Source organism: Sciurus carolinensis, chromosome 2, assembly GCF_902686445.1.
Source record: "Sciurus carolinensis chromosome 2, mSciCar1.2, whole genome shotgun sequence".
In the NCBI taxonomy this organism is placed as follows: domain Eukaryota; kingdom Metazoa; phylum Chordata; class Mammalia; order Rodentia; family Sciuridae; genus Sciurus; species Sciurus carolinensis.
In genome coordinates this window covers 91,086,319-91,104,276 of record NC_062214.1, presented here as the reverse complement: position 1 = coordinate 91,104,276, position 17,958 = coordinate 91,086,319, and the positions used below count along the sequence as shown (strand labels likewise).

Sequence of the window (17,958 nt, the reverse complement as noted above, 5' to 3'; positions counted from 1 at the left end):
TTCTAAATTAACTTACTATGTTCTGAAAACTGTAATAATTTTTTGTTGACTATTTTAAGATTTTGACTTTCAAAAGATTTTAAATTTACAGAATTACAAACACAGTTCAGAGAATTCCTATAAGCTCTTCACTCAACTTCCTCTAATGTTAAGATGTTACATAACCATGATACATTTAGCAAAACCAAAAAACTAATGTTGGTAGTATAATACTAACCAAACCAAAAACTTTATTGGTTTTCCCACTAATATTTCTTTTCTGTTCCAGGAGCCAATTGAGGATATCACATTGCATTTAATATATTTTCATTATTTTTTTTTTCCTGATTGAAAATAGAAGGTGTGTGTGTGTGTGTGCGCGCCAGGGCAAGGGTGGGGGATGTAACAACTAAATCATGGAGACCTATCTTCTTTAACCATTACCAAGAGAACCCTGGTAGTCACCAAAAGGAAACTGCATCCTCTTCTCTTTTTTTTTTAATATATATATTTTTTTAGTTGTCAATGGACCCTTATTTTTAATTAACTTCTTTATATGTGATGCTGAGAATCAAACCCAGTGCCTCACACATGCTAGGCGAGCAACAGCCCCAGCCCCACATCCTCTTCTATAGTACTTCTCAGTCATGGAAGAGTAACTCTGTGAGGGACAGAGGGTTTAGAAAAGAAAACTTGGGCAAACACTTCAGTGACATTAACTAGGTATGATAACAACTGATTAATACAGCTTATCAAAAAAAGCAAAAAACAGAACCCAAAGAGTTCTGCCGAAGGGCAGCACACTGTGACGACTGAGGGCTAAAAGACAAGCTACTTGAGGATCTGCCTAGACAACAGGTTCAAATGCCACATTTCTTCATTCTAGTATTTAATGACCCTACTCAGCCCAGCCTTAGTTGTTCTACTAAACTTCCCACAAAGATGTGCTTGGTATAGGGATAGGATGTACCCTCTAACATCCATATCCGTTCCTACCCCCAACTTTGATGCAAAGCCACACAAAAACAGATATATGGGCCAGAAAAGAGAAGATCATACTCATAGGCATAGATATTTTAAGAAGCTTTGGAGTGGATAAATAATCTGGAAAAGAATGATATTAATGATACAAATTTGGGAATTGTGTTTTTGTTTTACTTTAGTAAAAATAAAGTTAAGAATAGGAATACTGAACAATTATTTTCAGCACAACTGACTTTATTCAATTCTATCCAAGTACCCACACTTATTTTCTCAGACTCCAAAATAATTTCAAAGCTGTAATTCAAATTCGAAAACACCAAGTGCCTATGGCTCTCTAGGAGTGAGTGCAACGAGTTACCTTTTCATAGGCATACTGCTCCTGAAGCATCATGGGTAACCGCTCCAGAAATGCTCTCATGCAGGGAGCCATGTTTAATCCCAGAACACCCTGTTGTTTCAGTGCTGTTCTACAGGTTGCTAAAACATGATTGGCAGCGGCCCATTCTGCTGTACAATTCACAACCAAAACATCCTGGTTGAAAATAAATCATGGCAGAGGATAAATTTATTTTAAGAAAAGACAAAAGATAATGCTATCACCATTCAATCTGAGAAATTCTTTCCAGTAACTATATTAAAAACTTTTGCTTTTTAGACATTTATTTTGAAAAAGGCTGTATTTTTATCTATGGAACTTCAAAACATCTTAAATTTTGTCTAAGTAAAAATGGTCGTTTTAGTCACTGAGTCATTGGGATTACAGGAGTGTACCACTAAACCAGTACATAAAATTGAATAAGAATCAAAAAATTTGTGAACTACCTTGGCATAGCTGATTCTCTTTAAGAAACAATGCCAATTATTTGCTGTTTCATAGGACTTGTAGGACAAGGTACATAGTGTATGTTAAAAAATCTAATATAACTACAGGGATACTAGAGGAAACAATTCTCTGTCTACCAAGGAACACATCTGCAAAAAAGCAGAACTGTTCTACTCTGGCTCTGTGGTTTATTTACAGCCCACTACTGCTTAGGGTATTATAAAATATTCTTAGAATTGGTTAATTTTTATATTTTACTATTCATGGACTATTCATGTAGGTTTATGGATTATTTTAATATCATTTAACCATATAAAATGTAAACCAAAGCAGCATATTGGCATTAATCTTTAAGAGTATGAAAAACAATTACTATAGGAGATATCACATCATTGAATTACTTCACAGGAGGGTGACTAGCGTTTTTATTAGAGCCTTAAGTTTGAAAGCCAAGATATTTTTTGTATACTTGAATCAAATGTCTCAAGATGGCTTTTTTTATTTCCAGAGAAAATTCTTTTGAGATAGTTTAGTACAATGCCAAAAATCACAACAGAAAGTTAAAATCCATTTTATATCTTTCAATGGAAATAAAATCACTCAATTAAGCCCTTTCACCAAAGCCCAGAGAATAGCAGAAAGAGTACTAGACAATAAATTAGAAGGTCTGGGTTCTGATTCTCCTTTTACCATGAAATAGTTGCATTATCTCCAGCAAGTAACAATCTCTCTGGATATGTTTGTCATCCACAAAGTAAGGTGCTTCGACCATGATTTCTAAAATTCTTTATAGGCCTATATCCTATGAGTTGATATAACTGCAACATTACCTTTGATCTATTTGAGCATGCAGCTACACCAACTTCTGGAATCCATACTGTGGTTTGAATAGCTCCAGAGCCTATCACAACTGTTTGCAAGACAGAGCCATCCTAAAATAAGATATATGTCAATACATATTACTTAACCTTAGGCACTTACACTGACACTTAAAATTAATACTTTATATTCATAAAACATATTCTAAAATCTATACTTCAGCTAACTTCAATGTCTCGTTGCTTACTTACTACCCAATTTTCTAGAACCCAATGACTAAAATATTTATCAACAGTAAGAAAAATTAAAGGGCAAAGGACTATTACTGTTTTTCTAAGAGCTGAGTATTCTTAAAGGAGTTTATTCGGTATTCAATATATTATTACATAAAATATTCCTAGGATTGGTTAATTCTTACTGTATATATTTAAGTTAATGTATAATGCAAAAATATTCTCTAATATAAAAATAAAATCTATGCTCTTACCCTTAAAGACCAAATGTTCATGAGCCCACCAAGTCCACCAGACACCAGGGCCAACCCATCAGAACTAAAGGCAACAGTTCGAACAGGAGTGATGTGTCCCCGCAGCTGATAAATACACTTGGCTCCTGCTGATTTCCTATATCCATCCTGCAATCATTATTTTTAACATATATTAAAATTAAAGCAATTTATGGGTTTAAGACTTATAATTCATTCTTGAAAATTTTACATTTCAGTATAAAACTGGAGATTGGAGAGAGTGGAATACCTTCTCTCATAAAGATTAGTTAGCCTGACTGAATAAATAATGTCAGTCTGGTTCTCCTTTGTTGAAGTTGAGTTTCACCCTTTTGGATCCATTTCTAATCTAATTTTCTTTTTTCTTTTCTTTTCTTTTGCGGTACTGGGGATTGAACCCAGGGCCTTGTGCTTGCGAGGCACTCTACCAACTGAGCTATATCTCCGGCCCTAATCTAATTTTCTACTCTTCAAATTGGGAAAAATGATTACATTTCAAAGTTCCAATTATCCTCTAGAGACAGGAATATGCTGACTTCTATTCTTTAGCCAATGGTTTAGTTTTTAAATTTTAGCTTTATGTAATTTCCATTTTTATGAATGATACTCTGGACAGGATTGAACGCATGGTATTCCTACTTCACTGTGCCAAAGATTCAACTGATGACTAGCCTATCAGTAGCATTGATTCTATTCATCACCATTATAATGGTCACTATTCATATGCATTAAATATTTCACCTTAACAATTATGGTGTCTCTGACTCAAATAAATTAAACTAATTCAGAGAGTAAACCAAAGTATGACAATTATTTACATTTCCTCAAGGGATTCTGCCCTTTAGGGTATTGTGCTAAGGATCTTACTGAAGAAGAATTACTTTGATTACATATACTACGATTTCAAAGATGTTCAAAAACACCAGAACATTACCTGGCAATTTGATTCCTGGTCCCACCATCCTTCTGCACTAGTCATACTAGTCTGTGTGGTATCTTGTGGAATACACCAAACACATACCAAGCCACTCTGACAGCCACTTAAAAAAAAATTGATCACATAAGGAGATTACATACTAAATTTCACATTGGAAAAGTACTCTTTATTTCTTTGAGGTGATTATATGGTGGTATTACAAATTATATGAACAGTAACTGGCAAAAAACTGTTTAAGACTACTGAGAAGCCACTTTTAGTGCAAATAAAAGTCTACACTAATATAAAAATTAAGACACACACACACACACACAATTTATAACATACGTAGCCATTAGTAACTGCAACTTGGATCCTTTCCCTGGAAGGCTGCACCAAGCAATGCCATTTACAGTAGATGGATGACAGAGTGAATGTAGACAGCGCCAGCATCCGGAAATAGGTCCCCAGAGTTTCACATTTTCTTCTTTGGCACATGTCATAAGAATATGACCTGTTGGGTCCCATTTCATACTGACAAGAGTATCCTTAAAATGGTAGGGGGAGGGAAAAATCAGAATAATGTTTCATTCACAAATAAATACTTTAAATTCAAAAATTTATGGCATATTTCTATAACTCAATTATTTTGAAATCAACATTTTATGCCAGACACTGCCATGTCATTTCCAATCACTAAATCAACTCACCCTATAATATAATCTTGTCATATATATTGTGGCAGTCAAAGATCAATAAACAAATGGTAAGCACAAGAGGAATTATGAAATTCTGACTCCCAAGTGATATATTATCTTTCATTTGCATATGCAAGATGCAAATAAGGGGTCATTTTTACTGACTGATAATCATTACATTATGAAAAAGAAGAAACTTTAAAAAAAGCAGCAGCACCCATCACCAAATGAACAAACACTTATGAAAATGACATGTTTTGTGTTTATATGGTTGTGATCACATGCTCTTCTGATGCTTTTTAACCCTCCTTCCATACCTTCCAACTCCAGATTTCATGCATTTACCTGCCTAGGTATCCTGTAAACATCTGAATTATCAAACTATGTACAATAAAGGAATAATCTTTATGAGTGGAATTTCTGGCATTAATAGGAGGCACTTTGAACAGGAGGTACTCCCAAAATATTCCCATACCATTGTTTTGGTTTCACTTTTTTCATGGTTTGATTTTTTTTTTAAACACAGACTTTCCCATGTACATACATGAACTAAAGAGCTGGTGTAACAATAAAAAAATTAAATCTAAAATACCTGATATAAACATTTTACAGAAACTGGTACAAAATAAAAAGCAAGAAAAAGCAACTCTCTAGGAAAGACTCATTTACCTTATGTGCATCAATTAGAACAATGCCTCCTTTCTCAAGTGGTTCTTTTGTTCCCAGTAGCAATTTTCCATCAAAATATCCCACAGCAAATGGTCTATCTTCACTGAACCAAGCAATGCAAGTAACAGACACTAACATAGTAACAAGAGAAAGAAACAGGAGACTTGTTTGTTATTATCTGACTTAAAAGATACTTTGAAACAAACATATGTTACTGCAACCACTATAAGTTTCCAAATAGCTCTTTAATGCATTGGACAAAAAGTAAGCCTACCATAAGGCTTACATGTAAACCACTTTAAGTCATTTTTAAGTGACAAAGTACCTCATTTTAAATCTTTTATTCTTTTTCAGGTTGTTGTTATATAAGAGAGACAACAATTAGAATTCCTTGGTTTATTTTAAGTTGTTGAATTAATGACTTAGAAGTGAAAGAACTCGTTATAGAAAATGACCTGTCCCCTCTGCTTATTTAATATTCCCTACTCAGTGTGTTTCCATATTCTATCAAAACTTTCTGCTTCTTTAAGCCTATACAACACTAAAAGGCTAGAAAAGAAGTAAAAAACAGTATCTATAAGGATAGAATTGGGGGTGTGGGAACTGACTAAGTAGGATAAAGACTTTTCACTCTATACTTTTTAAAACTTTCTAAATATTTGAACCCTGCGAATGTTATAAAGTATTTTTTTAAAGATTAAATTATAAAAAATCCTCTTCTACTCTGCCTTGTTTGCTTTTGCAGTACTAAGGATGGAACTTAGGGCTTCACACATGATAGGCAAGTGCTCTACTTCTGAGCTACCCAAAAACTACTAATCTGTTAATGAAGTGCCACAGAAGCAGGAACTTTGAGCTTTGAAACAACACCACTCCCCCAAACTTACTAACTGAAACTACAAGATGCCTACCTATTCACAGTATATGGTGAGAAAATAAACAGAAACAGACTTCTGAATATCTCTTGTCAAACCAGGAATTTTCCACCTTTTCTCATTTCCTCAATTTCACTCATTTGTTAACAATTTCATCTCTACCAATGATTATTATCTTTTTTTTCTCTTGGACAGTTCTACTTTCAAGGGAGACTTGAAACCTGTTATAAATGTTAAGTCATTTACAGGATGAATGACTAATATGCATTATAATAATATTAAATCTCAAAATTGGAAGACAGGTTTGAAGAGAAATATCTTTCAATTCAGTACCTAATTCAAGTGAAACACCAAGTAGATTATTTAGGAAATAAAATCCAGAAGTAATATTTGCTCAGCATTTTTAAAGGCAAGAGCCAAAACACTGAGTCTTTGTGGCTTGGGGGCAAACTTTTTCAACTAGACACAAGTGCATTTACCATCCTTTCGATAGCAATGCTCCAGTTCTCGACGGTGCATGGTAGACACATCAACAACTTCAATCAGTCCTAGAGATCCATCCATCCGTCCCACCAACAGTAATTCTGGAGACTCTCCTGACCAGGCTGTAGCTGGACTCTCTTCTGGCCATGCCAAGGCAGATACCCAATGAGGCTGAATATCTACTAATCCTTTTCCTCCTACAGAGGGGAAAATTATTAACTATTTGTTATTTAATTATTTAAGAAAAATAACAACAAAAAAGAAATACTACTTAATTTATTAATACACTCAATGTAGTTCCTAATTTCATAATGGCCTACTAATAAATCTGTGAAGACAGGATCCTTCCTTTGTTATTATTAAATTAGATAATTGGTTTTCTATAACTATTAATAGGACAAAATGACAGTGCTATAGGAGAGAAAAAAGGAAATATTTAATGGCAAATACCAAACACTTAAGACCTTTCCAAATTATTGCCCAAATTAACATGGGTAATTTACCTAGGGTAAAGGCTAGCTATTCCTCAAATAACTGAAGTAAAACAGCTATCCCTCAAATATGTAAAAATGAACAAAAATACTAAAAAGCCCAAGGTTACAATATATATATTTTTTGATACCAGGGATTGAACCCCAGGTCTATTTACTATTGAACTACATACATCCCCAGTTCTTTTTAATTTTATTTTGAGACCAGGTCTTAACTGAGTTGCAAAGGGTCTTCCAAGTTGTTGAGGCTAGCATTGAACTTGCAATCCTCCTGCCTCAGTCTCCAGAATCAATGGGATTATAGATATGCATCACAACACCTGGTATTTTATTTTTTATTTTCTAGAGAAGTATAATAAAAATCAACAAGAATTTCTACATGTAGAACAAATATAAATAAGAGAAATATTCAAGTGACCCAAAAAGTTACATAGCTTAAAATTCAGTGAACACTATTTTCTCCTCAAATCCTACTTAGTGATATATTAAAAGAATTTTTAGGTTACAACTACTAGGTTAGTTGAAATTCCAAGAAAGAAAAGTCATGAAATGAGTATTTTGTCTCTAATTTAAATCACATTGTACAAAATTCATAGTTGTTAAACAGCTTGTGATTTTCAAGGTATAGAGAAGCCACTGTTTGGGACTCAGAAGGTTAACAGGCATAAAAAGTAACCTCAGTAGTTGACTAGTATTTGCATGACTCTTACCATTAACTTGCCAGATATTCACCATCTTTTCCAAAGCCCCAGCTAGATATTTGCCACTGATGCTCCAAGAAACAGGAGAGAAGCTTGGATCACTGGGTGACCCAAGGCTTTCCTCGGCATCCCCTTCCCTAGAATACAATAGACCGTATGGAATTCTAATCCTCATTATTCAAAAGTATACCAAACCCCAAACGTTAAAATAAAGATTTCATAAAGACTAGAGTACACAATAATAGATTGATGCTCATACTATTTCTTATTTCATTAGTACATAATTTATTCACAAAGAAATGCGGATTTTATTTGGGTTGTACCCATAATTATTATGCAGAATACACTGATTTCTATTTATCTAATCTGTAGGAAAGTTCACAGAAAATACCTACAGCTGCCTATAATATTATTAAAAATGCTACATTTTGATATAAGCATCATAATTACTCTAATTCCCAAATAATCCTTGAAAACTAATAAAAAAACCTGTTTTATATCACTGAACATTTATTTGCTAATAGACCCTGAATAAGTTCAAATATAGTTCATTCATATTTTCCAAATTTCTGCCCTGGAAAGTAAAAATACACATTGAAGATTTAAGAATACTACTATAAAAGTTTTTAAAAATTTAGTGACAACTTGATTACATTAGTAACCAAGATGAGACATGTTTGGTATTCTCTTAAATGTTAAAAAAGTGATGCAAGCACTCACAATCTGTTGAATACACAGGTCTGTTGCAGTGAATATTGTTTCTTGGTAACATTCCACACTCGAATGGTGCCATCATTGCCACTTGTAGCTAAGAGGCCTTTTTTATTACACCAAACACATGTCATTACCTGGGAAAATTGGAAAAGGTAAGTCCAGCAACAATTAAGTAAGTTTTGATTAAAAGATTTTATCATTTGAAAAATTCTATCAAATTAAAAAGAATCTACCAATCTACAATGAAACTGAAAGTGTCCATGCCATAATTCAAAATGCAAGGTTGCATTTTTCTTCTAAATAAAATATATTATAATATTTAATTATAATTAAATATATAAATTTAATATATAAATATATTTATATATTATAAATATAAATAATATATAATTACTTGAAGTACAGTGTTAAAGTACTATTCCCAAACTCACTTGAATTATATAAGACATATTAAAAGCTTGACTAAACATTTATTTAATTCAATGAAATACAAATATTCTAACACATGTATGTTCTATAAAATAAATGACCGACGAAGAAGTGGTTTTAAAATTACTTAAGTAACACAGATCAGTCTTCATTTTCCAAATGCCTTTATCACTGGTCAGAGGTCAGTAGGTTAGATTAAAATAGGCCAATTACTTTTCCTTTTGCATAGATAAGCCTTTACCTTTTGTGAAGCTAATTCTTCAGGGATTTTTTTCTCCCTCATCCCCCATCTAATTTCTCCCATTTGCATGCTGTTATATCAACCCAACGTACAAAGAAAGTAAGTAGAGTTGGTAACTAGCAAGCAAATCTTGGTAATTGTGTGTGTGTGTGTGTGTGTGTGTATGTGTGTGTGTGTGTGTGTGTGTGTGTGAGAGAGAGAGAGAGAGAGAGAGAGAGAGAGGCAGCCAGAAAGAGATGAGAAATCAAGACCTAAACTGAGCCGAAGAGAGAGAGAGAGAGAGAGAGAGGGTCAGCCAGAAAGAGGTGAGAAACCAAGACCTAAACTGAGCTGAACAGAGACTATTTTATTTTACACAGGTGATTAATACACTTTATACTCAAAATACATACTCTGTTCTGATGAGCCTCCAACTTGATAAAGGAACATTTCCTGAGATCTCCTCCCATATCAGCAAGTGTTTGTGGAGCAGTTTGGTTGTCACGGTCATGTGCAGCAAGAGTGCGCACAAGTTGTTGAGCAGCCCATTGCCTATGCTGTGAGGACAGCCTGGAGGAGAGGCAGCAGGCTGCCAGGGCATTAGCCAGCTCCAGAGGGCCTACAGCAGAAGGATCATAGGAAGGATGGGCATACAATTGGGCAATTAAACCTGCTTAAACAAAACAATGAAATGATGCCCAGGTGAGAGCTGGTAGTGATGAACAAATAAAAAATAGGTTAACCCATTTCTTTTAAGAATTAGCACTTTTATAAGCAATCATATCTTAAAGATATACATATAAGAGATAAAGCATTTACTTCATATTAAATTCTATAATAAATCCAATTGACTGCAAATGAACATTTTATTACACATCAATAAACAGCCTTGCTCTAAGAACTCAGTAGGCTAGAAATGCAGTAGAAATAATTTTAATGCTCAGGCAGAGGCAGCAATGCTCTTAGGCTTTCTCTGCTCAGAGAAGATCTTGGGAACAGGGATTGTAGCTTAGTAGGAGAGCACATGCTTAGCATGCACGGAACCTGGGTTCAATCACTTTGGGGGAAGAAAAAGGATTTTAATAGTCCAGTCAAGGAACTGGGCTGATGATCCAAAAGCCCATCTCTCTGGCCAAATAGTCCTGATAAAGAGAAGGGTAAAATCCAGGTGCAGTAGCACACACTTGTAAACCTGACTACTCAGAGGACTGAGGCAGGAGGATTTCAAGTTTGAGACCAACCCAGATGATTTAGTGAGACCCTATCTCCAATTAAAAAAAAAAGGCAGAATGCAGACTATGGGCTGTGGATACAACTCAGTGGTACAGCACTTGCCGAGCATGTGTAAAGCTCTGGGTTTGATTCCCAGACCACCACAAAAAAAAAAAAAAAAAAAAAAAAAAGAGAGACAGACAGAGAGAGGAAGGTAGAAGATAGCCTGATTACATTTACATAGTGGGTTTAAAAGTATAATCATTTTATAATACTACCTTTATCTAAATTTTATTAAAGAAACCTACCAGGATTATTACTATGGTGAGTCAAAACACAATCTATATACTAATTTGGTGCATTTTTAAATACTTGCTTCCATACACAGTGAAAAAGTATCCACATACTTCTTTTATGTTTTAAACTTAAGAAACTCACATGTTATTTATCACATACAATGATGCAAAAATACATTTTTTAAAAAAATGAATTGAGTTGATTAGAAGACTTTAAGTAGTCTGAAACCTACCTTTCTTTTCAACTTCTGACTTATCATAGTTAGGTCTCAGTTTGGCCCCTTTGTCTGCTAGTAATGCCACGAGGGCCTGAGTCACAACAAAGTTTGGGGAGGTTACAAGTTTATTCTCTTCAGCAATTCCTCGGAGAAAGCTTGGTAGAAACTTTCTCTGAATTGGATCATCGACTGTAGTTAGATTTACACCTGTTGCAGCAGAAATCAAGTTCTGAAGAGGCAATTAAAACAAACAGGCTTAATTTTTACATATAATTTTGGAACAAAAAGATTTCCTATAAAAATTTTCTTTAAGAATCAGTGGGAAATAAGCAATGCAGCAGGATGAATACTGAAGTGAGCTTACCTGTGTACACAACTGCACCAGCAGTTTTGCAGCACTAGGAGTGTTTGATGCCAGACATCCCACTGCTGTGCTCAGATAGGCCAGGCAAGAAATGGGCTTGTTGGCCTTGCTGTGACCGCCTCGTGAACGTTCCAAGGTGCCTGCTGTAGCAGAAGGGCTAGTGGAGAGGCCAGCTCTTCCTGCTGCAGCCAAGCACATTAATCGAACCAGTGTTCGGATATCTGTTAGCCCCAGAGACTCAAGACCAGCAGCCAGGCTGCAACTGGAACCACTGCCAGGAAAGGAAAACACTTTAAATAGATAAAGAAAATAGATTCTTAAGGAACTATCTGGAGCCCCACATACCATCCACAGCATCAACAATCAGAATTAAATGAAAGCTATGTTATCACTAGTCATATACATCTTAATAAATGTCAAAAATATTACGCAAGGTTAACTTTCTCTAATTTCAATAAATACTGATATACACTTGAAGTATCACCAAATTATCAGACTATAACATGTAGGAATTTTCAAGTAGCAAGAATTTTCACAATCTGAGCAACTCCCTGTAACTACTCTCTCCAGATCAACAAACATTAACAGCAATACCTCAGAAGCCAGATTTGGGCTTTTGTCAGTCACTATGCCCCTCAAAAGTTACCACACTTTTGACTTTTTCTTCTTCTTCGTCTTCTTCTTCTTTTTTTTTTTATACTGGGTGCTCTAGGGTGCTGCTCTACCACTTAATCACACCTCTGGTCCTTTTTATTTCTGCGAAAGGTTTTCCCTAAGTTGCCCAAACTGTCTCAAAGTTATGCTCCTCCTGCTCAGCCTCCAGAGCCACTGGCATTACAGTTGTGTGCCACCAAGTCTGGCCATACCATCTGACTTCTAAAGCCATAAATTACTTCTGCCTGCTTCAGAACTCATGTATTATGTGGAATAATAAAGTATGTGCTCTTCTGTATCTGGCTTCTTTTGCTCAAGATTTTGTAAGATTCATCCATGTCATTGCATTATACTTTTTATTAATTTTAATTGACATATAAATGAAAACTACCATAATCCATTTGTCCAGACAATCAGGTGGTTTCTACTACAAGGCTGTTATATCATGAATACTCTTATATATGTCTTTTGGTCCACATGTAGAAGCATTTCTGTTGAGTAAATAGCCAGAAGTGCTGGGTCACAGAGTATGTTCATGTTCAGCTTTAACTGGTATTAGCAAACAGTTTTCCAAAGTACTTGTATCATTTTATTTTCTCAATGGTGTTTCATAGCCTCACTCCTCAAGTCTTAAATTTTAGTCATTCTGGTGGGTATATAGTATATCATTGGCTTATTTTCATTTCTCTTAAGACTAATGAGGTTTAAATACGTTTTCATGTTACTTGCCATCTGGAAATCTTCTGTGAAGCACTTCTTAAAATGTATTTTGCCCATTTTTCTTTTGAATTATCTTTTTGCTTTTGATTTATGGGAATTCTCTATATATCACTGGTTGTATGCATTGTTCATATCTTCTCCCATTCTGTGGTTTTTTTACTTTCTTAATGATTATTACTAAACAGAAGTTTTTTATTCTAATGCAATCTAATTTATCAATCTCTTTCTTTATGTTGGACACCTTCTATGACTTATTTAAGAGATTCTACCCCAAGATCAAGAATAAATTCTTCTATATTATTCATAGAAACTTTATTGTTTTATACATTTAGATCTAAGAGCAACTTTGAAATGATTTATTTATGTAGTGTAAGTTTGGTGTCAAGATTCATTTTTCTTATTCCTATGTGGATAAACCACCTTACCCTGCCCTAGTTGCTGAAAAGACTATTCTTTAACCATTGCTCTGCAGTGTAAACCACCGACAAAAATCAAACAAAACAAGTGTTTATACACATGTGAGTCAGTTTCTGAACTCTGTTTTCCATTATCCTATTTGTCTATCCATGAACTAATATCACACAATCCTAAGTTTTATTTTGAGTTTTTCTTTCAGGGTTCTTTTTTCTTTACTGATTTGCCATCAAATACTTCCGCTTAAGTTTTTCCTAAATAGATGTCTTTCAGGTATTCTTTCTTTTTTGTAATATACTTCAAAATATGAACTAAGCAAGGGTCCCTATGATAGAATTTGCAAGGAGATTTTGCTATACAGTTGAGCTGATTCTGCAGAAACATTCAACCTCTAATTTTTACCCAGCTAATTTTTACTTAGCTTCTTTACTCAGAAAATAATGTCATTACATTGAGTAAATGGCATTATTTTCTATGTAAAAAAAGCTAAGTATTAACTGAATGAGTGGTTGAATTAATGAATAATAATGATGACTATATCTAACATCTTTCAATCATCAGTGTATATTCAAGTTTCAAAAATATTGTACTGGGGACACAGCTCAGTAGTACAGCACTTAACTAGTATGTTCAAGGTCCTGAGTTTGATTTCCAGTCCTCCCTCCCCACCTGTCAATAATAATAACAACAACAACAACCACAGCAATAATAATAAAGCAGAAAAGAAAGTAAGTAAACCAGGCACCATGGTTCATGCCTATAACCCTAGTTACTTGGAAGATTGAGGCAAGAGAATCCATGAATTCAAGGATAGCCTAAGCAACCTAGTAAGACCCTGTCTCAAAAATATTTTTTTTTCCTATTTCATCCTCCCAAATAACATCAGATTCTAACTAATATATACCAGAAGCTAACTTAGCATCATTTAACACAAAATAACACTCACCTGACTGAGAGAAGAGATAGGGCTCTCATGACCATGGTTCTAGCCAGAAGAACTTGAGCAGCAGCTGTCACTCTCCTTAAAGCCACCACCCGGTCATGAGGGTTTGCCAGAGCCGCTGCCTGCTCTCCTAATGTTATTCTCCCAGAGGAACTCTTTTCTACAGAGCCATGGCAACCTGAAAAAACAAGATTGTGCTTAGTTCTCAGCAAGGTAAGAAAGAAAAGTATCTGGACTACTGAAAAATCTTCCTATTTTACATAGATTCTAGCCTGCAAAGAAATAAAGCAAACCAATGTGTTTTGCTCAACTGGAACGTCATTATTACAGCTTGGATGTGAGGTGTCCGCCAAAAGCTCATGTGTGAGAGAACGCAAGAAGGTTCAGAGAAATGACTGGGTTGTGAGAATCTTAACCTAATCAATGAATTGATCCCTGAAACTGGAGGCAGGTGGTGTGTGGCTGGAGGGAGTGGTTCATTGGGGGCGTGGCTATGGGGTATATATTTTGTATCTGGAGAGTGGAGTGTGTCTGTCTCTCTGTCTCTCTGTCTCTCTGTCTCTCTGTCTCTCTCTCTCTCTCTCTCCCTCCCTCCCTCCCTCCCCCTCCCCCTTTTCCTCTCCCTCTTCCTCTTCCTCTCCCTCTCTGATGATGCAAGCTGCTTCCCTCTGCCACACTCTTCTTCCATGATGTTCTGCCTCACTTTGAGCTGGTCTCCTATGTGGACTAAGACCTCTGAAACCAAAAGCCCTCAAATAAACGTTTCCTCCTTTAAAATTTTTCTGGTAAGATCTTTTAGTCACAGCAGTGAAAAGGCTGATCATTATACAGAAAATTCCTTAAGAAACTTGGCTATTTCTAAGTTAATAATCTATTGTATTTTCTATTATAGGAGAAATTTTCTATTGGATACATTTTTCTGCGTATATGTCACTACTACTGATAAATCCAATTCTATTGGTCTATCTATCTATTTCCCCTCTGCCTATTAGTACTAGGAACTAAACCCAGGGGCACTCCACCACTAAGATGATCTCCAGCCCTTTTTATTTTCTAAATTTTGAGACAGGCTCTCACTAAGTTTCCCAGGTTGACTTCACACTTGCGGTCTTCCTGCCTCAGTCACCCACGTAAGTGGGATTATACGCATGTGCCACCACCCCAACCACTTCTGATATTAATAGATGTAGGAAAGATGCCATTTTAAAAATATGATTTGGGTATACATAAAGGACTAAGTCACTCGTACTATCTCAATTCCTTATTTTGTATTCCCCTACAACAAAAATTCCATATTTTCTCTAACACAAAGCAAAAAACAAACAAAAAAAACTGCACAATAATTTTTAGTCAAAGAATTCTCTTATAACAAAGTTTAAAAAACATCACTCATGTTTTATAAATCCTCCTTTTATCACTTCAATAGTTCTAAATACAAAAAAAATCAAAACTTAGTATTATATCACACCTTTAAAATGTTAAAACAACTGGCTAAAGAGACTTGATCAGGTAAGAAAACATTAAACCACATTCTTACTATTTATCTAAGAAACAAACTAAAATAGACAATAAAATCAATGCAAATTAGCATTTCAGTTTACCAATTTGCATAAGAGTCTCTTCCATACTATTGGTAGCTGTGACCATTGCCACTGATGCTCCCAGTGGGTCACTGTCAGGGAACTGAACTGGTTCTGGTACAATGCGTCGGTCATTTAAACCAAGTGGTCCAGCAAGCAATTCAAATTCTTCTTCACCTGTCAGCTTTTCATCTTCATCAACATCTAACATGTCCCAGTCTTCTGGAAATTAAATAAACAAACATATGATATGTGAATATAAACCACTGCTCTACAGGCAATGGTTATGGTAGATAACATCTAAAATACAATTGAATTAGTTAGGCATGGTGACACATGCCTGTTTTCCCAGTGACTTGGAAGACTGAGGCAGGAGGATCACAAGTTCAAGACCAATCTTAGCAACTTAGCAAGACCCTGTCTCAAAAGATAAAAAAAGCTGTGGGTGTGGCTCAGTGGTAAAGGGCCTCTGGGTTCAATTTCCAGAACCACATGCAAACAAAATAAATAAATAAAAATAAAATAAAATGCAGCTGGAATGAAAGTCCACTACCCACAACATGAACTATGGCATCATCTCCTGGTTATCTGACAAACTGCATTCCTGAGGCACAGTGAGACAAGAGAAGGAAAAAAGAGTGAGTATAGTTGAAAACAAAATAAGCCACTGCAAATGTCACAGCTGGTCATGGAGGTTTCAACCAATAAAAAAAAAATTGTTGTGGGACCAACAAAAAGTTCTTAACCCTGTTGATAATCATTAAGGAAGGGTTGTAAATGAGTGCTCCAGAAAAATTCATGGCCATCTCAATTTTTTATTTTTCACTTTCCATAATTAGGCTGAAAATTCAAAATATACTACATTTCTTTCCTACTTTGGAAAAAATATGACAAACAGAAGTTAACAACCTGTGATAAAGCTAATATTTGAGCTCAGGTCCTTTCACCTTTGACTTTCAAACTAGGGTTGTTGCTATAAAAACATCCAAGTTAATATGTACATAAATACAAACACATCATGGTATATTTTAGTAACAAATGTTAAGCAGAGAGTATATATAAAAATACATGTAAAATAAAGAGGCTCTCAAAACAAACAACTACCTTCATACACACTGTCCTGCTTGCCAATTAGATCTGGAGCTTGTCCCTTGTACCTGCACCAAACATGAAGAACATTGTGTTTTTATATAAAAGTTAGTATCCAAAAATGCAAATTAAGTCATTAGAATATTTTAAGAGGTCATTAATAAAGCAGCAAAAAATAAAAGTGTTTCATGTTACGGGGTAATGTAATAAAAACTACAAGTAAGTATGTACACACATGCTAATAAACCAATGACTGTTTTACCACACAACTGGGGAGATTTCTGGTCATCTACAACTCTTTCAATCAAACTTCCAGAAAGCCTTAAAGATTTAATAGTTGACAAGGGTAAAAATTCTACTTACTAGAGATTAAGGATATAAAACAATAATATTTTTATGGAAACTTATTTAAACAGAGCAGTCTATTTTTTCATCAAAAAAAGGGATCCTAATTAAGATGCCAGAAATATAACATCATTGAAAAAAATTGTATGCCTTTTGAGGGTTAAGGCAAGGGTTCTGACTATAACTGGCCAACAAGTCAAAGGTTAACAAACAGTGAAAGACCTGCTGTCATGCCACTATTTCAGGATCTCAGAGATCCTAAAAGTCTCCTAGATCTCCTGGGAACATGAATTCCCTGACCCTCTCCATACTTTCTGCCATCAATTCAGCAAGCCCAAGTCTTTGGGGAGGTAAACAATAATTCCTCACATGAAAAGTCTGCAGTTCCCATCTCTTAAGGTATATGATATTCTCAAAGAGTCTGGATATCTACACAATTTCAAGGTACCTTTCAGAACTTGTTGTCTTGGATTTAGTCTTCAGAGCTAAGTACTTCTCCCTGCAGCTGCCACATAGCAGGTAGTATGGATTTCCACTCCCACATTCACCACCAAACCAGCCATCCACATAAGAGCCATTGCTGCGATAGCCCTGGCGGTTTGCACTGCGCCCACAGCCCGGGTGGTTTCTCTTCATGTGCTGATTGAAGCTGACGACACTGCATTCACACAGTTCACATACCACCACTTCTTCCCTGTCTTCAGACTCACAAACATGCTGCATAAAATGATTTTAAAAACCAAATTATTACAGTCAATTTAACATAAAATTAAGATTGTTTATAATATTTATAACTACTTTGCTTACATATCTTAAA

General features: G+C 35.1%; 1 protein-coding gene across 5 annotated transcripts in view; it reads right to left on the bottom strand.

Annotated features, from left to right (window-relative positions):
• Herc1 (HECT and RLD domain containing E3 ubiquitin protein ligase family member 1) overlaps nucleotides 1–17,958 on the bottom strand; it is a 202,647-nt gene that overhangs the window by 25,588 nt on the left and 159,101 nt on the right. For 3 of the 5 annotated variants that reach the window (XM_047542544.1, XM_047542546.1, XM_047542547.1), the window contains exons 45-60: nucleotides 17,590–17,858; nucleotides 16,812–16,864; nucleotides 15,729–15,929; nucleotides 14,131–14,305; nucleotides 11,397–11,667; nucleotides 11,048–11,261; nucleotides 9,720–9,976; nucleotides 8,664–8,791; nucleotides 7,953–8,080; nucleotides 6,748–6,948; nucleotides 5,394–5,524; nucleotides 4,375–4,574; nucleotides 4,045–4,150; nucleotides 3,093–3,239; nucleotides 2,617–2,718; nucleotides 1,322–1,495 (exon numbers count right to left, since the gene is read on the bottom strand). In XM_047542544.1, the coding sequence (XP_047398500.1) occupies nucleotides 1,322–1,495; nucleotides 2,617–2,718; nucleotides 3,093–3,239; nucleotides 4,045–4,150; nucleotides 4,375–4,574; nucleotides 5,394–5,524; nucleotides 6,748–6,948; nucleotides 7,953–8,080; nucleotides 8,664–8,791; nucleotides 9,720–9,976; nucleotides 11,048–11,261; nucleotides 11,397–11,667; nucleotides 14,131–14,305; nucleotides 15,729–15,929; nucleotides 16,812–16,864; nucleotides 17,590–17,858 (2,757 nt within the window). The remainder of the gene's footprint in view (nucleotides 1–1,321; nucleotides 1,496–2,616; nucleotides 2,719–3,092; nucleotides 3,240–4,044; nucleotides 4,151–4,374; nucleotides 4,575–5,393; nucleotides 5,525–6,747; nucleotides 6,949–7,952; nucleotides 8,081–8,663; nucleotides 8,792–9,719; nucleotides 9,977–11,047; nucleotides 11,262–11,396; nucleotides 11,668–14,130; nucleotides 14,306–15,728; nucleotides 15,930–16,811; nucleotides 16,865–17,589; nucleotides 17,859–17,958) is intronic. The other 2 variants (XM_047542548.1, XM_047542545.1) reach the window with 2 other exon arrangements.